Source organism: Pyxicephalus adspersus, chromosome 3 (genome assembly GCF_032062135.1).
Source record: "Pyxicephalus adspersus chromosome 3, UCB_Pads_2.0, whole genome shotgun sequence".
Taxonomy (NCBI): Eukaryota; Metazoa; Chordata; class Amphibia; order Anura; family Pyxicephalidae; genus Pyxicephalus; species Pyxicephalus adspersus.
Genome location: NC_092860.1, coordinates 102,019,321 through 102,043,465, shown reverse-complemented (window position 1 = coordinate 102,043,465; position 24,145 = coordinate 102,019,321). Strand labels below are relative to the sequence as shown.

The 24,145-nt window shown below is 38.3% G+C and overlaps 2 protein-coding genes across 2 annotated transcripts in view; one reads left to right on the top strand and one right to left on the bottom strand.

Moving 5' to 3' along the window:
• Positions 1–448: 448 nt before the first annotated feature.
• Positions 449–5,257, bottom strand: LOC140326866 (microsomal glutathione S-transferase 2-like). The gene is made up of 5 exons (XM_072405847.1): positions 5,110–5,257; positions 2,508–2,607; positions 1,993–2,063; positions 1,418–1,499; positions 449–644 (listed from the first exon to the last, which is right to left on the bottom strand). Exons 1-5 carry the CDS (start codon positions 5,165–5,167, stop codon positions 512–514), a joined length of 444 nt encoding a protein of 147 aa, XP_072261948.1. The 5' UTR covers positions 5,168–5,257; the 3' UTR covers positions 449–511.
• An 11,554-nt stretch (positions 5,258–16,811) lies between these two features.
• SETD7 (SET domain containing 7, histone lysine methyltransferase) overlaps positions 16,812–24,145 on the top strand; it is a gene marked incomplete in the record, with an annotated part of 13,282 nt that continues 5,948 nt past the window's right edge. The window contains 4 exon segments of the mRNA XM_072405846.1: positions 16,812–16,900; positions 20,791–20,920; positions 22,910–23,111; positions 23,965–24,145. Of these exon segments, the coding sequence (XP_072261947.1) occupies positions 16,861–16,900; positions 20,791–20,920; positions 22,910–23,111; positions 23,965–24,145 (553 nt within the window).

Here is a 24,145-nt window from a genome sequence, read left to right as displayed (position 1 = left end):
CTTTGAAGATAGCCCCTGTCACCAGAGCTAAAATAGTGATAGTCAAACCCAGCTAGTATACAGATAGACATATCATGATCACAGCCTGATATTACTAAAGTTTGGAAGATCAAGTCAATGTAATCTTATGCCTCAGCAAACCTAGATGGCAGTACCTACTGACATCACTATGGAATTTTCATAGTATTATCTCCACAGAGAAAGGTGACTGGGATGTTCAGCTGAAGAAAAAAAAGGTGCAAATCAATCATAAGGAAACTTTTTGAATAGCAACCCAAGAGGCCTTGCAAACATACCCCAGTGAACATGTGCTGCAGCAAATTCTAATGCATATTTATTCTGTAAATTATAGGATGGTGTTTTGAAAGAAAGAGGTGCTTGTAACAATAAATCAATTACTTATAACGATAATTAAACTCGTAGAGGATTAAATGACTTTATAAAAAAATGAGGGAATAGTGTTTATTTATATAGGTTTTTAAAACCAAAATTATAAACAGTTTTTGTGTGGTTATACAATATGCTTCACCGTTTTTAGGATATTTATATCCAAGTAATTTTTAAGGAGGCCATTTGTAATTCCAAGCAAGGCGACAAAAAGTAACAGGAATAACGAGATCAGACTGAGATAAAATCCTGGGATCCTAAAAAAAAGCAAACATACAATTGTGTGATTTACGTAATTCATACATATGACATTCTTGTTACAGGTGCAACAAAAACATAATTATCCTATAAGGCATTGTACAAAACATCAGAGACTTTTCTTGGTATTAGAACAAAAATATATTGTTGAAATATACTATAATAAAGCTGTTTGCCTAAGTTATAAAAACCAATTCTGTACTTTTCCCAGACTTAGGTAAGCAACTTTGATTTCCAGGAGGAAGTACAACAATACTTCCTTCGCCCCCTTTTTATCCTTTTCGAATATCTAAAAGAGGCTAAAAAGATTGCCTCCACTCAAGGAGGAGCAAACAGGTGATAAAGGTCAAAGTGGGTGACTAAGTATTGATTAATTGCTTATCTATTGAGCCTTTATGGGTATGAATGGTCCACAATACTAGAAGTATCAGACATTTTCGACTGGGCTTCTTTGGTGGATTGAGAGTTAGGGTGTGTTAAGAAAGATATATAAAATCTCCTGACAGTATCAAGTATGGGCAAACTAAAGTTTAGCTTGTTTCTCATGGGATTCCTTTTGATTCTTAAGTTATTTAATAATTTTAAATAATGTTGCCTTTACATGCACCTTTTTGGTTGGGTTAAAATCAACATTTTTTCTCAGACATAAATTCTGCTTTTATTGTCCGTGTCCTTGGCTTGAACTAATGTCTTGTTACATAGTGATATGAGCTTGAACTTTTACATAATAAAAATTTTACATGACACTGAAAGGCATTTTTCAGTTCCTTACCTGCCCTTAGAAGAAGCAACATAGCCTTTAAAGTACATGTGACGTGCAAATATGTACAGCAATCCAAATGCTGCAGCCACCTCTGAAAGATAAAAGACAACAGCAAAGCTATAGGATGACCTGCGTGCAATGGCGTTACCCCCAAAGAAGTTTTAGGAAACACATATGAACTAATTTAAATGCAGTCTTGTGGTCTATTTATAAAGATTTATATTTACTGAAATATTCCTTATTGAAAAATCTTCCAGGTCTATATATTTTATTAGCAGTATTCTCCAAAAAGGAATGTTTCAGTGAATGTCAATAAAAAAAGACCCCTTGATGGTAAAGTTACCATAATGTAAAATACATTGCATATCATAAAACCTGAATAAGTTTATAAAAACATAGGCACAGATACTTCAATGCCAGAATGACCAAAAGAAATAGAAAACTGATTTCACCCTAAAAGCAGCTAATACAGTGATGTCTATTTGCATAGTTAATAAATTCATTAGTCTATGTTCATATATTTATATTATGAGTGGATCTCAAACCATTATATATGACATATATAAGTCAACCAGCTACCTTACCTTGGTAAAAGAAAGTGCCAGCTGTCCAAAGTAGAACCAGAAATATTGGGTAGAATTCTACACAGTTTTGCCTAAAAATAAAAAATATATATTCACTGCATTTACTACATTCCATTCACACATGGCACTGTAAATATATCTCATCTATATACCTGTATATCTATATAATATATATATTATTATTTTTTGTACCTATATAAATATATATATATACATATATATATATATATATATAGGTACAAAAGCCACCATACAAATGGGAGACAATTTTATTAGCAATCAAATATGTAAGAAACAAATATATAGTTTCCTCTTTGTTGAGCAATGATGTTTCATACATGTTTATTTTATTCTTGGTTTATTAATTTAGTCTCTCATAGATGTTGGCACTTTAAAGGTAACTTCATATTTAAAAAAAAAATTTTTTTTTTTTTTTTTTTTTTTTTAATAGGCTAGCCTTCAGCTCTGAGAACCTGGCAATGGTTAGTATTTCTGCCAACATAGGTGCTACTTACTGTGCGCGGAAGGTTCTCTCAAACTCTGGAGGCCCTGTGACTGCTGGAGGCATGACCTTGTGTTTTGATCTGGAACTCCCTACGAGCTTGGCATAATATCCTATCACCCACAAGTAGATAGAAATTAAATGAAAAACACTTTTCGCACAAGTCACTTTGGTAGGTAATAACCACAAATATTACTGTAAAACTGCTAACATCCAACAGAAATGTTAGAAGGACAAAAGTAGAACAGATTGACAATATTTTGGGTACATTTGTCATTCACGTTAAGCAATGAACTTTGTGTCCAGACAGTGTGGTCTATCAGACCTGGCAATATGTAGCATTTACCCGAGCTTAAATTCCTGCTTGTAGAAATGTATGGCCACTTCACAATGGGGTGGGTCTCCAAATAATTTAGAGGTATATGTGAACTAGCTATATTATCTTGGTAAAAGAATGTGCAGATAGGGAGATTATGTTAAAGACATTAAACTATGACTATGGAAGGGATATTGAATTGTGAGCTCCTCTGACAGTGACTTGACTATGGTAAATTTGTGTGTGTGTAATATGTTGGTTCTATATAAATACAAGATAATAGTAATCACATAACAGGTAATACATGGGTAGATTGTTACGCAATTGAAGTTTATGTGTTCTGCATGATTATTAAAATTATGGGTTTGTTATCATCAAAGAATGGCAGCTTTTTCAGCTTAATCTGCAAATAAACAATTACAAGTCTTTACACAACGTTACCAGGACAACTGATGACACCGCTCGTCAGAGATACAATCTAGTTTCTAGCAGTCCTCTGTAAATGAGATATTGATTCTGGATGTTTACTTATTAGGAAATAGTCACAGACACTGTGATCATTTTACAGGATCACAGTAACCCATGGAAATAAAGCCTTGGTCTAATATGAGGTACGATTTGGATATAACCGTTTTGACCCTGGCTACACATGTTACAATATGACAATTCAATCGGCCTTAGATTTACTAACAACTACGGTATATACTGATAAGGCTTCCCTATACAATACATTCAGGCTATTTTCAGTTAGGAATGCTCACACAGTAGAAAGTTATTGATACAACTACTTCCATGGGTCAACATAGTCTTCCTCTGGATAGTGATGAATATCTCGATGAATGTACATCATTTAAGTGAATGTATTACAAATGCACACTCCTTTTACCGATAGGAACTGACGGTGTTTCACATTTGATATTGATTATAGCCCTATGATTTCCCTTCTAGGTCATTTTCACATCCTGTGATGAAGGGGTTTACTACCTTGTAAAGTCTTTCCATTGCATTGTATATCTTACAACCTGCACACCTGGCTTCATCCATTGAAATAGAATGTAGGCCTGTAGCTAGCATATAGCGCAGGGACGCATGACAGGGTGAGAAGGGAAACCAGGAAAGTGCGGGGAAAGGAAAAAGAGATAGTGAGATGATTGTCTACATTTTGTTTAGGGGAGGGAAAAAATGAAGGTATAAATAAAGGGTCAGGGGGTGTAGGGGGCAGCAGTTATCTTGCCAGCGAGCAGCTCCCACCTTGTATAATTTGGGAAGTTCTGGAAGTTGTCATGGCAGCATGTGGGCATTCTTTCATAGGTCCATGAAAGTGTTAAAGTGTTGGGGAAGTAAGAAAACAAGGGGGTGAGACCCGTCAGGGTCTCTTTGTTGAGGGTGGCTCTACACGACACTTGGTTGTTTTGGGGGCTAGGTATCAGAGGTGGTTATCCGCTCATTGTCACTGAGGCAGGGTGCTAGCGGCTAGTGGCCTTGTTAGTGACCGGAGATAGTTATGTGGTAAACGTAATATGGGGGATTTCATGGACCTGTACGAAAGAAAACAATTTTAGAATTCTGTAATTTGGTGGAAGTTGAAAAAAGGGGTGTAAGGTTAAATTGGTTGGTGGTCCAGTTCATGGCTTCCTCTGCTCTACCCTAGTCATGTTCTTTGAACGAACAATTGGACCCCTTGCTGCAACCCAAGCTATGGCCATGTAACATCCCTGTGCAGGTTAAACCAGCTTAGTGACCGTGTTTGTTTGTTTTTTTGTGAACTGTATATTATACAAAATAGTGAAAACACTGTTTGTGATCAGCAACAATGGATCAAATTAGAGTGCACTGGCAGGCATATTGGTTGGAATTCTAGAACCTTATGTACTGGAATGTGTTAGTGGCAGTCAGCAAGCGAGTAGTTGTTAGCTTGCCACCCTTTCATACTGAGCAATGCAGCAGTAAGGATCCATTCTGATCAAAGTACAATGTGCTGAAACTCACCTGTATGCATTATGCAGCATGCATTTAAAATAAAAAGGTGCAACACAATAAAATGTACAGCTTGTATTTCTTGCAGTGCAAATGACGTGAGGTGAGGTGTAATACACTATTATGTGATAATACAAACCTTAGGAATATAACGTGATAGTACAACATTGTCCTTATGAAATGAACAAGGCAGGAAGTGACACACTGGTCTGCAGTTCATTTGCTAGTTTGAACACATTCAACAAGGATGTGATATAATCAGTTCTGTACATTCACAACAGACAGACGTAGTCATATAGCATTCTGATATGTTTTACCTTACCTTGCTGACATGCAGAAATCAGGGAAATAACAGCAACAAGTAATAAATTGTCACCCATTATTAAGCAAGCTCAGGTTCTGTGTGCGAGCAAAAAGAATTACACAAGCTGACCGACCAGGACACACCTTAGTAGGCTGCACTGCTGGTATGTTAACATTCCCTTTTACACGTTTTTCTCTATTAGGGTAAAAGCATTCCTACAACCACTTGGTTGTAGAACTGGAAGGACCAGCAAAGCTTGCTTTTACATAATATGAAAATATTTGAAATGTATAAAAAAAGATGAGGGGCATTAGTAGGTAGATATTATTAAGGCAAACACATACAATTGTTCATTCCTTCTGATCACATAGATCAGGAAATAAAGCACAAGAAGGATCATATGAGGTGGAGATCTGTGCAATGCAGTAATGCAAAATGAAGCATGTGTTTTATCGTATGTTTCTTCAACACAGGGTAACACAAAAAACAAAGCACAGTGCAATTCATCATGAATGGTGCCCCATTACACTTTAACAATGAATAAACAGGGTGCATTTATTCTGAATTATCTGTGAGTTGTGTACACAGCTTTAAAGTGTGCTAAAATGTCCATTGTAGTGGTCCTGTTCTTTCATATTAGGATATAATAATTCCTATTGCAATAACCTGAAGGATGGTAAGGAAGTAAATGCAATATAACAACTCTGGAGGCTAAATATTTTAATTTTTTATAAGGATCTCCACACCATAACAATAAGAGAAATTTAGAAAGAAAACGGGGACAAAGGAATTGGGTTCCAAAAGAAGGAATTAATAAACTACAACAGTATTAAACTCTTTCAACCTTTGGTGTTTACATGTAGCCAGTGAAAGGCATTTTCTTTTATCAAAAACTTTTCTTCATTTGGCTTGAATGTAGTTAAATACGTACACTAGATTTTTATAGCCTGCAACAATTGATCGTGATTGTTTCATGTGAAAACGGCGGGTCCTCAGGTAAGTAGTAGTAAGTATGCACCTATGGAGGGGAGGAGGTTAAGTCAGAGGTGGGCCCATAAAGGATAACTGATCTAGCCTTTAGGCTAAGTGAATATTGACATTGTAAAGTAAGCATGATCTACTTCTTCAGCAAATCTGCCTGCCACAAGCTAGAATGACTAAAAACTGTTTTCAGAAAATGTTGTGCAATTTTGAAAGACAGAATATATGCTATTAAAGTGCATTGTACCTATACTATGGACATTCATGTATTATGATGATGATAATGATATGATGATGATTATGATAATGTTCAAGCAGTAGGGTGCTTTAATGGTCCCTTTACACCTGTATAGTCCATGTGTGTTATATTAGACACTAACCTACATTGTGTTAAAGCAGCCTAGTCAATTTAGAGGACTGTCAACCCACCACAACAACAGTACAGTCTCCCTTGTGATCATCTTTGATCTCCTCAGTGTCTCCTAAGAGCCTCCAGGGACCTCCATGATCCTGGGTGTTTCCTGTGATGCTAAGGCTATGTACACACGTGAGATGATTCTTGACCAATACAAATGGTCAAGCTCATTTTCGGGCGAGAACCTGAGAATGTGCACAGCGGTTGCACGATGTCGTTCATGGATCTGTCTTGACAAATCATTCATCTGTCACTCTTTTGATGCTAGAAACAATTGTGAAGGATCGTTTCCAGCCACAAAAATACACAAGTTTATGCTGTCTAAGAACCAGCTATGACTTTCATGATCCTGAGTGTCTCCTGTGACGTCCATGATCCAGAGTGTCTCCTGTGACCTCCATGAGTCTCATATGACCTCCTTGATTCCGAGTGTCTCCTGTGACCTCCGGGATCCTGAATGTCTCCTATGACCCTAAGAGCCTTCAGTGGCTTCCGTGATCTTCAGAGTCTCCTGTGACCCTAAAAACTAGCTGTGACCTCCGTGATCCTGAATTTTTTCTGTGATCCTAAAGGCTGGCTGTGTCCTCCATGACCCCAAGAGCCTCCTGTAACTTCAATCAGCCAAAATGTTTCCTGTTACCCCAAGAGCATCCAGCAATCTTCATTTACTTGAACTTCTACTGTCACCTATGTTTCCCCTGTGATTCATGTGCCTTAAAAAATACATGTAATGATGCATTATCAAATTCAGAGCAGAATTAAAATATGTTCTTTATGTTCATCTACAATTCAGCTTAATTGAATGGGTGGAAAAATTTCAGGAATGGAAGACAGATTTTGTATATTACAGTGTCTGTGTTTCAGGGCTTTCAAGAACCATTGGCAGACATCTGATGGGTTGCCAAAGATGTTTTTAACTGCCAGTATTTTTTTTTTCTTGGTAATTTTAGGATTTATTCAAGGCTCTTCATTTCTTAGTAATTTCAAAATGTATCTAATGCTTGATAAGTGAAGCATATATATTGACCTGACTGGTCTATGAATATGACATGGGAGCTATATGTTATAAAATTGTAGTTTCTTGTTTCCAAAGGGCACAATGTGTTTATGCATGATCAGTTTTCATTATAAAATCCCTGCAACAGTTAAATTGGTCTGTGGCACTTTTTTAGACATTGTAGAGAGCTTTGTCTCCCTCTGGTGGCAAAATATTATATTGCAACACTAGCAAGCCTCTCAATGAACTACAGTAATAAAAAAGTTATGAAATACACAAGCAATCCAAACACAAGTTAATCAGATCACTTGAAGAACAAATCATACTAAATATATCATCATTTGTATTTGGAAAATATGTTTGGCAAAATGAAGAGCAGCGTTAGACAAATTTGTACCTATAATTTGTTTTATTAGGAAACAAGATTTTTACTATACAGGCATTATTAGGAGCAAGTAAAAATGTGCTCACCTGTTATATAGGCATTTTAATTAAAAAGTGAAGGTTTTCTAATTTTTTTAACAGTAACATTAAAATATACCTATGTCCTTAATGCTACCTGAATAAAGCAGTGCATTTCTTGGTATGTAAATGTGCCCAGGTTCTCCTGTGACTACAGTTTTATAGTAGTATATCTGTAGTATGAGAACTAAGGCACTGCTGCCTCTGACCTATAGTCCCAGGAAATTTTAATTGGGACTAGGGGTAAACATTGTTCTCTTTTCTGTAGGTTCTGTTATGTGGAAGAAAAGCCCTGCCTTTACCAGCTGCCTCCATACAGAGACACCATAAGACATTACAAGCTGGTAAATCGGAGAGCCCAGCACTAGGGCAGCATACAACAATATTAATCTCTACCTTTTTTGGCACAGCACCCAAGGTTAATTCATTAGAAATATACTTTCTCATTATTATATATGTACAGGTAATTTTTTAAAGCAGCTAAAGTTGCACATACAGTCATCATTCTAACAGTTTTTTTTCTTATTAACATGCAGGTAAAGACATTGGTTTTTATTTTATATAGGGTAGGGAAGGCTTAGGCTACTGTATGTACACACATGAAATAATTGTTGGAGAGGCTCTTTCACGATCCTTTCCAACGACTAACGACTGCTCGAAGCATGAATGAGCTCTGTACATACAGCACTGTTGTGCTCTATAGAGAGGGGAGGGGGAGAATGACGGAGCGGCACCCTGCTGTGCTTTCTCCCCTTCACTTACATTACGATCGTTCGTCGTCCATTGTCAGTGGATCTGCCAGAACGGTGGTTCAGATGACACAGGCGCTGTACACAGGCACAGGCTGTACACTTAGACCTCCTGTATTCTTTTTTCAGCTATCTTTGTCCCCGCCAGGGAACTTTTCTTTTCATTCTGTCCTGGTGACCTTGGTCCCTGACTGACTGAAAGTGATGGCTAATCCAACAATTAGAGTTGTCATTAAAGATACAACAACAGTGATACTCTGGGATTACAAATATACCTACCTTATCTCTGCAGTATAAGAAAGGTAATATAAGAAAATGTATTAAAAAGGGTAATATTTATATAATCATCCCACTGTATTATGTCACTGTGACTTCAGTTGGCATGTTTCTTTTCTGAATGCCAGCCTCTACTATTCTAAAATCACCAGCTGCTTTGTAAAAATTACGATAATATTACACCGTGTAGTTTAATCCCCATACATTCCCCTATGTCTGCCAAATCCCTTTCAGGTACACTAAAGTACAATTATCCATTTCTTGTAATCACCTTTTAACTAAATTTGACCATCTGTGCTTTTTTTTAATTATTAATATTTAGGAATATTTGCCCTGTTTCTTCAGCTTAAAAAATTGTGCAACCATCTCAAATTGTTTCAATCAACTTCTAGTGAGTTGGTTATAAATATACCCCTAATTTAAAGGTACCATGAAAGAAATTCAGAGGCTTTTATTTCTGGCCTCTTTCTGAAAAAAGTTAATGGGCTGGCTGTTAAACTGACTGACTGGGGTTAATATTTGGAGTCAATGGCCCAGAACAATGTGCACACTAGGAATACCAAAAGATCGATCTATGGATCTGCCAGTTAGTGATATCAATATTAAACTCTGTGGGTCAGCTCCATAACCAAGTAACATATGTTTAAAGAAAAGAAAGGTAGTAATTGCAGCTGCCATGTATTTAACAGGACAATTTAAGTTAAAAATGAAGAAAAAAATCCAATGCCCGTGTTGCTAGAGTAGCAGCCTACAGTTATAGCTAAAAATATGAGCACCCTTGCATTTATTTTAGAAAATGCACCACTTTGCTCTGAAAATTGTTGCAATTACAAATGCTTTGGTATTGTCATGTTTATTTCTTTTGTTGGCACTGAAAAAAATCTGACACATTCCACACAAAACGTCAGTAATGGCCTGGACAAAATTATTGGCACCCTCAACTTAATACTTGGTAGCACAGCCTTTGGAAGAAATAACTGATGGTAATCGCTTTCTGTAACATTAAATGAGCCTTTTACATCTCTCTACTGGAATTTTGGACCACTCTTCCTTTGCCAGCTGCTCCAGGTCTCCCAGATTTGAAGGACTTCATCTCCCGACTGCTGTTTTTGGATCTCTCCATAGGTGCTCCATGACCACTTCAGAACTTTCTGGCACCCTGTCTTTAACCATTTCTGGGTGTATTCCCAGTTTTTAAAAGTATGTTTGGGGTCATTGTCATGCTGTAAGACTCCCAGTGCCAGAAGCAGCAAAGAAACCCCAAAACATTGGTGAACCTCCTCCATTTGACTGTAGGGACCATGTTCTTTTTCTTTGAAGGCTTCTTTTATTTTTCTGTAAACAGTTGAATGATGTGTGTTACCGAACAAACGAACTAACTAACTAACTAAGCCATATTGCTCATATGTAAAATGGGCATATCAGCTCAGCACTCTACATTTAATCCATGCAGGGAAGGGCTGGGCTGGGGGGAAGGGGGGAGAGAGGGACATTTGCAAACAAAGATAAGTTGGTCTGGTGACCCTAGGTCAGAATGGGACACTGACACTGTGCATTATACAGCTATCTGCAAAGTATCATTTACTTTCTTTGCAGCTTTGAGATGTCATGCAACTACATGCAGAAACTGCAAAGATCTCAATGCTTAAAGAATGCAAACTAGTAAAGTGTGTTGTTTTTATTTGTTAAAGAGAAATGTATGACAAGGATACTTGGTGGTGATGGAAGGCCTATAAGCAATTACCTGTTCAGTTCCCAAAGTACTTTCTGCTTTAGAATTCACTTCTCAAAATGCACCTTCTTTAGCATTAGCTATTCATAAAGCTTGTTGTCTTGTAAGTAACACTCAACTCCACCATAACCTGATCACTGCAGTATATTTTGTGTTGGACACTTTGTATAGACCACAGAAAATTGTCCCTTCCATAGAATAGGTGGTAAATTGTGTTTGCCTTCTATGGCCAAGTGTTCTTATTCCCACCCTGAGTCTATTTAATAGTAGTCTTAGGACTATATTACATCTCATTGTGTGTCATGTTAATTAATGTGTGTTAATATATGTTCTTTTTCACGGTAATGCATTGTATTAATGAAGCTCGTTCTAATGAATGGGCTGGCATTACATAAAACATTTAAGAAAATGGACATGCAGTATTTTTCCAAAGCAGTGCAGCACAACGCACAGTAATCCTTGGTGTAAATTGTGGTTTGTTGCATGTCACCATAGAGGATTTTTCCTAACCCTTTGCTATCAGGATATCTCAAATTGTCTGTGTCAATCTAATTTCATTTATGGAGCAGAAGAAAGTACAACGCACACCCATTGGTCACTTTATTAGGTATACCATGCTTGTACCAAGTTGGACCCCCTTTTGCCTTCCAAACTGATGTTTTTTATCATAGCATAGATTTAACAGAGTGCTGAAAATATAATTTAATGATTTTGGTCAATATGTACATGATAGCATCACACATTTGCTGGAGATTTGTGGGCTGCACATCCATCATGTGAATCTCCTGTTCTACCACATCACAAAGGTGTTCTTTTGGATTGAGATCTGGTTACTGTGGAAGCCATTTAGGTACAATTAACTCATTGTCATGTTAAAAACATTTTGAGATGATGAGAGCATTTTAATAATGATGCATTATCCTGCTGGAAGTAGCCATTAGAAGATGGTTATACTGTGGTCCTAAAGGGAAGGGCATGGTCATCAACAATACTACGATAGACTGTGACATTTAAATCAAGCTTAATTGTTTCCAAGGGGCCTAAAGTGTGGCAAGAAAATATCCCTCATGCCATAACACCACTACCAGCCTGAACCCGCAGGATACAAACATGCTTTCTGTTGTTGAAGCCAAATTCCACCAGCAGAATGTTGGGGCTGATTTATTAAAGCTCTCCAAGGCTGGAGAGAATACACTTTCACCAGTGAAGCTAGATGGTCCAGCAAACCTGGAATGGATTGCTAGTAAATGCTTTGAATCGTGGACTAGATCCATCCCAGGTTTGTTGGATCACCCAGCTTCACTGGTGAAAGTGTATTCTCTGCAGCCTTAGAGGGCTTTAATAAATCAGGGCCAATAAATCAATACTGGAATGACACCCATTCTGGTCTCCTACTGCTGTATCCCATGTGATTTAAGATTCCATATTGTGTTTTCAGAGATGCTCTTCTTCATACTTCGGTTGTCAACTTTCTATCATTCTCCACTGACCTCTACCATCAACAAGGCATATTCACCCAGAGCACTGCTGCTCACTGGTTATTTTCTTGTTTTCTGACCATTCCCTGTAAATCCTTAGGAAGTTTGTGTATAAAAATCCCAGCAGAACGGCAGGTTTCTGAAATTCTTAGACCTGCCCTCCTGGCACCAACAACCATGTCACTCTCAAAGTCACTTAAATCACCTTCTTCCCAATTCTGATGTTCCATTTAATGGGTCATTTGACAGCATCTATATTCCTTAAAACATTTTGTCACTGCCATATGATTGGATAATTAGACATTTCTGTTAACAAGCAGTTGAAAAGGTAAACCAAACAAAAGTTGCTGATACCTATGTTTCTCCTGTTATTTCTTTTTTTTAATTGCTTTGGACTGTTGCGTTGTCATGCATTGGCATTTGCTGCTATTCCAAGTAACAGCCTGTTTAATCTAAATTAAAGGATGTAAAAACAATATGAAATGTGAACTGTTTTTGTTCTCCACGCCAGTACGCTAAAACATGGTGCTTCTTCACACGTTTCCATGTTGGTGTGTTTTTTGCCTGATGTGTTTTCCATTTGAAATGCATACATTAAAATGCATCAGTTTGCACAGTGATGTGTCAAATCCCTTTTAATGTGTGTTTCAGAACATGCTAACATGTAGTTTGATGCATTTCATTGATTCATTCATTGAACAGCAAAAACTTAAAGGTTTGATTTCTATTTAATGTTGCAGCTCACATTAATATAATACAAATACATTAAGGGACTGATCTCAATAAATGTTTTGAGGATGAGCTAATATAGAATGCCCTGGTGGCCTCTAGGTACAAGACTATAAACAATGGAACCTTAGATGCATTCAGATGTCTGCACACTAAGAAATAACACAAATGGATATTATATTGCTGGGAATATCTTCTTAGATAGGTGACATCAGAAGACAAGTGAAGTCATTCTTCCCATCTGTTGTAGCATTACTCACATATCACAAACCCAAATCTGAACACGAAATATTGACTATTAGTATAGTCAACTAATCCAGACTGTTTCCGGAAAGAGTACTAACTCACAAATATATATATATATATATATTTATATATATATATATATATACTCATTGCTGACTCAGTGCTGCTGAATACACGGTCTTCTGTTATTAAAGTGAGTCTGTTAAATGTTCAGCAACATCACAGAATACAGAGTTTGCTTTTAAAGTGAACGCATTCATAAAAATCATACTTCACAATAACCAACAGGCTCTGACTCAGCTCAGCCAAAAACGTTATTATAGGTTGATTTTTCTTGCCACAATTTAAAAATGAATCAAAAAATTGTTCCTGAGATGCCTATTCTAGAACACAACCCTTGGCCACCTGCAAGTTTTCGATGCTTTATGTCCTTGAAGACTATACATGGCAGCTCCATTGTACATAAATTATTACAGTGTGATAGTTAATTGCAAATCTACCTTGTAATGTACAGTTAGAGCTAGAGGTTTCTTCTTAATATATGGACTTTTATTAGATTTCAACATTGGTTTGTGAACCATCATACACTACTAGTGTTATCACTCCTTTGTAAATATACACTGATAACGGTTGGTGATAATCATAGTGGTTTATTTCTTGGCAGCAGCTATAGATTGTGTTAACATACAGCGGCCAAAGTACACCAGCAATGGGATGGATATTGATCATGGAACAAAGCTTTGTCCAGTCTACGGCTACATGCAATGGTTTTTGTCCGATTATTGGCTGATATCGGATGAGAATCTTGCGTGTGTACAGGGCTCATCGTCCGTTGTCTGAGCGACCGTTCTGGTGGATCCACGGACAATGGATGAGGAATGACCATAATGCAAGTAAAGGGGAGAGAACACAGCAGGGTGCCGCTCCGTCGTTCTCCCCGCTCCCCTCTCCATAGAGCAGAACAGTGCTATATGTACAGCCTTCGTTCATGCATCATGCAGTCATTTGTCATTGGAAAGGATCATGAAAGATCTACAATTATTGCACATGTGTACTTAGCCTAATGGAGAAACAGAGTTGCAAACAATTGAAAATACTGAATTCACATTGATGTGTCCTTCTGTGAGGCTTTTAACATACAGTTACCTTTATAGTTACACTTCTGCTGATTGTTATGTTTCTGTAGCCAACAAATATTCCATCCTTGGCACTAGATTCGTATTTTGTATGCTTCTCGTTAGGATATGTGTTCCTAACGAGAAGCATACAAAATGCTTCTTCCATCCAAAGATTACAATGTGTTTGATGAAGTCAGGCTTCTCGCCATTCCATGCTTCACACGGGGTTGGTTGTGCTGTTTTGCAGGTAAGTAGTTTTGGTGATACAGCAGGGCAGGACTGCAAGGTAGGCAGATGAGGTGGCTGTCTTGGGTCCTTTGGAAACTGTTAAAGAAGTTTAAGATCATAATGGATACTTTAGCCTTTTTTTTTAATGGGTGCCCTAAAGTGCTTTTGCCAACACTATATACCTGTCATAATTGCCCCTCCCCAGTATGTGTGGTTGGCATATCCATATACGACCATGCATCATCCATTTACACATAAATGTGGTTCAATCTTTCTGCAGCATCATTTTGTACAGTAGTGTGGAATATAATTTCATGCTTCCTCGGAATAGCTTGTGTTTTGCCATTTGTACTCTGTGCCATCATCAGTTGGAAATATTTTGTGCATTCTGCCAAATTTATTGCTTACTTGGGCAGGATATCTGGAACTATAACTTTGCTCTATAAAAGCCTTGTGCAGTCATCAATGAACATGGGCAAACATCTGAGGTATTATAGAACAGCATTGATCAAAGCGAATTAGGTGGCTGCCAGGCTTTGGTGTTGCTAATTTTGGAAAAAGATTCCCTGATCATGTTCCTTGTATGCTGTAGGTACACTTCATTGTTTACCTGCATGGGTCAATATCTGTGCCACTGTCATGCTAATCTTCAGTTCATTTCCTCAAAGGTTTGGGATTGTCCAAGATTAAAGTGCCAAGCGTGAAATCAAATGTTTTTTCTTTCTGACATTGTTACCCACTGCACAGTGCTTCAGCTGATACAGCTCATTGGTGATTTTTCCTTTAGATAGTACTTGGCCTCCTTTCATAATGGACCTATTACCTCTGACTGTTACTATATTGCATTGCTTGGTTAGCCTTTTCACTAACAATATGTTACTTAGGAACATATCATTGCTTTCCTTGCAAGGTATCTTCCCAGTGACTGCTTGGCACAAAGGACAGTGTAATCTTGTTTTGGGTGGGTTCAATGGTTCATTCTAGCCTTAGCAGGAGGATTTTCATTTTAAACATTCAGGGTTTCTAGTTCTGGTTATCAGCTTAGTGACTGATACTTGTATTTTTATCTACAGCAGTTTAATTGGAAAACAACAGGAAAACATTGACACAAAATGTGATGTAGTTTCACCAGAAAGAATGTTATATTATACAACCATTAAATACAGCTTTATAACTTAGAGGAAAAACTACTAATCACAATATACAATAAAAGAATAATTGTTGTTCCAATGCCTGTGCAAAGAGCATGCTTACAACTAAACATTTTACTTGGGTTAGTATGATTTATTGGCATTTGTATGGTTTCTCATAGGCTGCACAGTATAAATCTAGCTTGAGTGTACATAGGTGGGTAAAGGACCATAGGAAAAGATATATTGTAAACCTTATAAATGAAAATGCATTATGAAAAATGTCACCATGAAGGAGGGACCAATTCTTCACAGAAGTCATAGTGAATGTCTCAGTCCCATTACTGATAAAGGTTAGGATTTAGGGAAATGCTGGCATAGGGATAGTGGTTGCAGTTGCTCCCCATTTCCCTGTAAATATTAGAAATGTGAAGCCTTAGTGAACCCCCAGTGCCACCACTGATACGAATAGATGTCAGAAATCTGTAAAATGCTGGGATGTTGCAGGTTTTGGCCTTGGACAGTCACCATCTACCCAAAGACATGATAGCAGTGAGTGAGAAGTCATAGTAATCCACTTGTGCCATTGCTAATGTAAATGTCAGAGAAAGTGCAGGGCATCAGTGGTGGCATTGTGCAAGCTGATGTCACCCTCTCCCTAAAGATAGTGGAAATGAGAAGCCATAGTGACCCCCAGTGCCATCATTGATGGGAAAAGTTGTCAGGATTCTGGGAAGTGTCAGGATGTTGGTGGTGGCATTGTGCAGGCTGATGTCACCCTCTCCCTATAGATAGTAGAAATGAGAAGCCATAGTGACCCCCAGTGCCATCATTGATGGGAATAGTTGTCAGGATTCTGGGAAGTGTCAGGATGTTGGTGGTGGCATTGTGCAGGCTGATGTCACCCTCTCCCTATAGATAGTAGAAATGAGAAGCCATAGTGACCCCCAGTGCCATCATTGATGGGAATAGTTGTCAGGATTCTGGGAAGTGTCAGGATGTTGGTGGTGGCATTGTGCAGGCTGATGTCACCCTCTCCCTATAGATAAGATAGTAGAAGTGAGAAGTGAGCAGACACAGCTCCATGCACACAGCTCCAGGGCTGGTGCAGTGCCGCGTATGTCCGTAGGGGGCGTCCTTGTGTCGATACATGGTGTCGGAGGGAGGGGGCGCCAGGGAGTCTCAGGCTGGCTCAGTAACTTGCTGCTTGTCAGTCGCGGAGGAAGCCATGGACAGCGATGATGAAAACGTGGAGGAGACGGTGGAAGGTGGGTGCTTTGTGTCTACATTTCTCGCCGCACTCCATGCAGACATGAGGGACCCAGAATGGAAGGGGGGTCGTGTACATAATGCGTGACTAGGGAACATTGGCAGTGAAAGTGTTACATATGGGGGGAGGGGGGCAGTAAAGTGGGGCCCCTGAGAAGGGACAAGCTGCATGTGGCGCAGGGACCCCATGTGTTCAGAGCCCCAGCCAGGGACCCAAAAGGACAGAATCTGCGCAATCAGTGCTGGGTGTGAGGGGGGCTAGCTGTCTCTGCCGGCCTAGTGCTGTGCCCACCCCACCCGGTGCCATCCATGGGGCATTACCCGGCATGCATTGCTTTGTTTATGTTAGGGGGCAGCCACACATCCTACAGCCCCATGCTGGGGGCATCACACACTTCCTGGGGCTGCCATGATCCATCTAATCGTATGAGATCTTTATATCTACTGATTGACATTCCACCTAAAACTTTTCACCTAAATTCAGCAACATAATATTATTTCTGTATAAATCACCAGCATATAACGTGGCGCTGTACAATAAATAGATGCATGCATGTATACCAAGTACAGGTTGTGACAGGAGAAGATGAGCCCCCAGTTTACAACCTAAGAGATGAAAATGATGTGACAACACGGGCTGACACGTGTAAATATTCTGCTGACATCAGACCCCACCGCTGCTTTATACAATGTGCAGGGGGCCTCATCAGCCAATCAGATTTATTGTATCAGTGAATAGTTCATTCTGATTGGCTGCTACATAGGGAGTTGGGCTTGTGTTGTTGTCTTTTCTATATAATATCTGGAACTGTTCTTCTTGATAAGTATCTATTAAGCTATAGCGATACATTTATAAAACAGGGAATCTGACATTCCCCCAAACATTCCCCGGTGGGAATCAATTACTGCCATAAATACGTAGAGCTAGAGGATTCCCACAAGGGAATGTTTGTGTTATAAATAGAGCCCATGGTATGTATTACCTATAAAATAGTGCTGTCTGTCCCAGTAAGGCCACGTCTCTGCTATAGTCCCTGCATTGCTGTGTGTTTGCGTTTATTTTATTAGGCCAGCCAACTCTGTACAATCATTTCTCACTTTATGCCCTGGTAATGACAGCTCCTTGTTATGTGAATCTATAATCTGTATAATCAGTTATACATATACAAAGTACAACATGGGGTGTGTAAAGCTTTCCTTGTAGTCTGATTACACCAGGACTGATGGGGACATTTACACCTCTCTGTATTGGATGTGATATAAATGTCCTGTACACATTACTACAACATCTGTGTATTCTTGGCATGTTTTATAAGTAGTGAATACCACTTTCACCAGTCACTGGTGAGGAATAAAATCCTGGTCTTTTATAACACATGGACCAGGAGGATTCTTGTGCAATCATTGCTTGGTAAATGTCAGAGTCACTGCTCTATAATGACTCCCCTTAGCTCCCGTTCACATATTTGTGTTCCGTTGCATTTTACCTTACCAATCCTCCTGAATGGCACCCAACACACCACCTCCATCTCACTGCGCTGCACTGCTGAAAATAGCACAGGTACAATTTGTACTGTTGTAGCAAACAGTAATGTAAACCCACACATGTGTACTACACCAGTGTGTATGTGTTATGGGCCTTTTATATGGCTTTGGTTGTCATATTCCTTGTTATGGATTCCATAACAGCCCCATTACATATATAAATGTAGTTTTACCTGTTATGTGTAAATGTGTACACAAGTTCATGTTATGCCATAGTACACAGTATGCTCATACATCCTAATATTTACTGACTGCAGTATAGAACGAGGAGAAGACCAGACAGAACCCCTTGTTTTTTTGTTTTTTTTTTTACATATTGAAGGTTTGTGTGTTCATTAAGGAAATGTGAACTTCTCCACCAGTGACACAACATAAAGTGAGTAAATGTCCCACTTAACAAGTGTCACTATTGGACTACTCTGCTTGTGACAAACATAACACTTTAATATAACATTTCCTGTCTATTTCTGACCTGGTGGCAGTGACCATCTACTTTACATGTTTTCATTGACATCAAAGGTAACATTTAAAAATAAATGAAGTGTATGAATGAGTGCAGATTTCTTTTCTGGCTTATTCTGTGTCAATGATTTACTTCAATTCACTATGATGGCCCCAGACCTTGCAACTTGAAACACAAGTCTGCAGCAGCAGTTTGTTTATTTCTGCCTTTGAATTATTTGAACACTCCACTGCTTCCAGCTGCTGTTTCATTGCTGCTAAATGAACACATCCAAAGCAGGACATCTCCAGTTTTTGTGTTGTTGCCAGAGTAGCCAACAAGTGTATCAGACTTGCTGTAAATTACATGGAGGAGGGTAGATTGAGATTATTGTTACATGACAGGTCCACTTTACAGATGACCTCATATTATCACACAGATTCAACAAGGTAAAGCTGATTGTTTTTGTGTACCTGTGAATTATCTTTGACCCAGTTCATGCACAACAGACAGTAATCTTCTTTGTTGGTAGACAGCAGAGATCTACTACATTGCTGTGACAGCAGACAGACAGAGATTAGGATGATGATGGGTAAAGGGATTTACTGCTAGAAGCTCTGGCTGGAAAGATGGTATAGCTCCATGTTACCACAGTTCAAGTACTGTCCAGTACTGTGATCATGTTAAATGGAGCTGATCACACACATGAAGTGTTGTCTTTTATTAGACAATGGTCATCATTATGAAAGTGTCATAAGCACTGGGGGGACATTTGACAATCGGTAACACAAATAGACTCAAATCAGTCATTGCAAATACTGTAGGTCTAGCACCCAAAGGTCGATCACATCCAATCAGATGTGCCAGGTAATCTGAAGTGCATTCAGTAAAAGATCAAACATGTTTGGACGATAAGATTTGTTGGTAAATATTGAAAAGTTGTGTGTGTCTTCAATTAATTTTGTGAGAGCTGCAATTGACATGATCCCCACTTCCTCCAACCAGAATTACAAATTATAATGCACTTGGGTCCTGTGTATTGTGACTGACATCAGTTGAGCACAAAATTGTTGTGTGCCCGGGACAGACATAGGCAGGTGCAAAGTGTGCCACTACATGAGGGTTCTGGACCTTCCTCAGAGTGCATTGGAGTGCCATTCAGAATGAATACATTTTCACAATGCACCAAATTGCAAAGGTGTGTTTCAGCCCTGACAGATTTGGAAATGTCTGAGACAGATTTTTGCTCTAAACAAATGCATATTTAGGAACCTCAATCACTTTTCATATAGCAAGGTTTGCTATTTACTTTCCACTTTCCCATCTTTTATGTTTGACAAAAATTTGGAAATAATATTTAATGTATAAATAAAACTACTTTTTTATTTGGTAACAAAAAACAAAAACACACACACACACACATACACACACACACACATATACACACACACAGAGAACATGCTAGATGGCACAGTTTCCCAAGACAGGCTTTGTTAGCAGCACACTGGCTACATGGACATTATGTTGAGGATTTGTCAAATGGTTGTTAGCACAGAAGAGCCAGAACTTCTCTGTGCACTGCTGTCTCGTGTTGCTGCCAATATGACATACTGGTGGATGTTAGGACAGTGCTTATTATAGGACATAGCATGGCTACTGAGGAGAGGCATGCATCTTTTTGTAGTGGAGTACATATATAACAAAAAACTTAATACAGTGCTAAATACAAAACACAGACTAAAGCCATACACACACAGTATGTACAGATATATAAAAGTATGTACCCTTGCTTTTTGTATTGACTACAGTGCTTCTAAAACTGGTGTGTTTTGCTCCTTGAGTGATTGTTTTACAAAAATATATATTGTCTTGTGTGACTTGTGTGTGTGTGTTTCTTTGTAGGACAATTGGATGATGATGGTCTGCCCCATGGCTTCTGCACCGTCAGTTACAGCTCCACAGATCGCTTCGAGGGGCACTTTGTACATGGAGAGAAAAATGGCCGTGGCAAATTCTTTTTCTTTGATGGGAGGTTAGTGCTCATCTATGTATTTTGAATGACAGGAAAGCTGTGCCCCTCAACAATATTCAAAACAATATTCAAGTCTATAACTCATTGAGAATGTAAACCCCTAAACGTTCCTGAAATCCTAAAGAGTCTTGGATACCTGGGAGGATAAAATCCAGACAATAGACAATGACAATAGATGATCCCCATAGGAGTCTGAAGGACCATAGGTAGGGAGAAAGGCTGGTGTCCATCATATGTACCTCTTTCTGTATTAGAAACAACGCTCACTAGAATACATAGCATAAATCGCTCCAGCAGAAAACAATTTCAGCAATAAAAGCCTGACATCAACCCCCCCCCAAAAAAAAGAACCTATACTGTTACATACATACTCGTACATACTCTTTTATTGTCTGTTGAATCTTAATGTTAATCAAACTGTCAGACAGTACAGAAAATTTGTGGCTTTAGTTAATAGGGAATACTGTTTGATAACTCATAGAGGAGAGGACCAGTCTGTTAATTAGTGACATGTCTTGCCTTTTATGCAATGGCCTGATGAAAGCAAAGCATTGACAAGTAGACCCCAGCAGAACTAATGGAGAAAACAGAATGAGCAAGTGTATTGGTTGTGGGAACATTGCCACCAAGTGCAGATTTTTGATCTACATGCATTTGTTTGGGCTGCTGCCTGGGCAGCTGAAACTGCTGAATGGCAGGCTTTATGTGAGTGAAGGACTGTAGACATGCACATCATATTGACAAACTATATTACACCCTATTATAAACCCGTGCTGAAAAGCTTTTAAAATTGAGAGCTGTAAATCTTTATATCAATGCATTTTAATGTGTTCCATGAATAGGACTGGTGTGAATTGGATAAAATAATGTGTCATCCAGATCAAAAGATATCATACAAGCCTTCAATCTAATTTTCTGGACAGCTTCTTACAATTGTGCACTGTCATATAATTATAAAAAAAAATGTTGGTTCTATTTATCTAAGCTCCTTAGTTCAACAATTCTAAGCAAATCAGAACAACAAAGGTAATAATTAGAAAGCAAGAGTACATTAGTAGTGCCTGTGAGTACATTGAATACACAACTCCTTCAATGGCAGAGCCCACATTAAACTAAAAAAAACAAGATAACTATAAAATATCTTTAGTTTCTATAGTTGTTAGATATTGGCATTTTAATGTTGGCCCATCATGATGATTGATCTTGTTCATGTTGGCCCATCAGTATGGTTCTTGGGCTTACAGTGTTTTACTGCATCACAGTTTTGTAATATTATTATTAAACAGTATTTATATAGTGCCAACATAATATGCAGCGCTGTACATTAAACAGTTATATTGACTGGAATTTTTCTGATTGCTTGATACCTTATATCATAGTCAGGTTAGTTTAAAGCTGAACATCAGCTGTACTTTTCTTTTTGCATCCTTGTACATTGTTTTCCCCCTTGTTGATAGTAATCAGTCCCGTTTTATTATGACTTCTACACAACAAAATTTAAAGGCTGCAGATATCTTGAGGACACCTCATTTCCTGTCTGGTGTACTATAATGATCATCCACCTGGCTACATAATTTCTGATTACAAAAACCACTGATCTCTGACCTCTCCTCATCTCCTCTTTTTTCCTAATTTTTATAATCCTTCCTTGTGCACAGTCATAGAACACAGAAAGTTGTCCACTCACTAATTGTCTTTTCAAATCAAATGGTATATTTGACACTTTTCAGAAATGCAAAACTATTTCAATGGTATTTTTATAAGACAGAAAATGAGTGAAGAGTATTGGAGTTTACTTATTCTTTAATGGAAAGTGGTCCCCATCAGGTTCTTGTACACACCTTTCAGTCCTTTCCTTAATACTATGATGGACAACTAGGATGTTATGTGCAGGCAATTGAGGGTACCCACTTTTCATGAGAACATTTTTAATATAGTGCACAGTGTTTTAGTTTCAGGTCTAAAAAATTGTAACATAATTTCTTTCAGTACTTTGGAAGGTTTTTATGTGGACGATGCCTTACAAGGACAAGGAGTGTATACATATGAGGATGGAGGTGTCCTACATGGCACATATGCGGATGGGGAGCTGAATGGGCCAGCACAGGAGTTTGATGGAGATGGAAGATTGATTTTTAAAGGTCAATATAAAGACAACATTCGGCACGGCATCTGCTGGATTTACTACCCAGTAAGATTATATACACATATCACTTTTCAGCATCTACTTAGAAAATATGAACACAAGAAAACGTGTAAACACTAAAAAGACCCAATCGTGCAGTAGCAGATGAATTCTATAGAATTCCCTATACAATGCAGAGTGAACATGATACATAGGTTACCCTAATTTTAAAGTGTTTTTTTTATGACCTTCTACTGATATAGTTGCTAAATAAAATAAACATACCTATTTAGTAGTAGATTTCGGTTCTGGAAGTTTGCAGGTAGCTTCACTTTCTGTCCTGATGACTACTGTCTGTGAGTCAAACAGAGAAAAGCCAACATTTTGTGTTGACAGTGAAGATTGCTGCTTATGAAGAGTTTGAGTAACTTGCATCACAGTCCGCTCCCCAAACTCTTACAGCCGGGTGCACCTCCTGGCACTTTTCATTAGTTGCCCAACCACTTAGACTGAGCTCTGTGTACAGAAAGCTGTTATCCAGAGCTCTGCCTGCCAAGTATGGAAGATTTATACTTTGTATCTTTTTTCTACCTGGTATCTTTTCTACTTCCAACAGTGGAACTTCAGCATTCCATTCAGGTTTTGACTGCTCAGCTACAGATTTCCACTACCAGCTAAAAAATATTTTGCAGAGAACATTGTAAACAATCCAACTGAACCCGTTTGTGCATGCAATTTATAATTTTTATTTGTACTTGAACAAGTTTAGTTATTGGCCACAAATCAGTCTTGCTGTCCAACCATCCTTCATCTATCTGAGATGCATATAATTACCTAAAGAGTGATTGCAAAAAATATCTTGATGATTTTTTTTCTAAACTACTTTGACAAAAGCAGGTTTTGGTTGTTTCCCCTATAGGATGGAGGTAGCCTTGTGGGAGAGGTAAATGAAGATGGGGAAATGACTGGAAATAAGATTGCCTATGTCTATCCTGATGGAAGAACAGCACTGTATGGAAATTTTATTGATGGAGAAATGCTGGAAGGAAAGCTGGCCTTTGTCACATCTGTTGAAGAAGGATGGCCACACTTTGAAATTG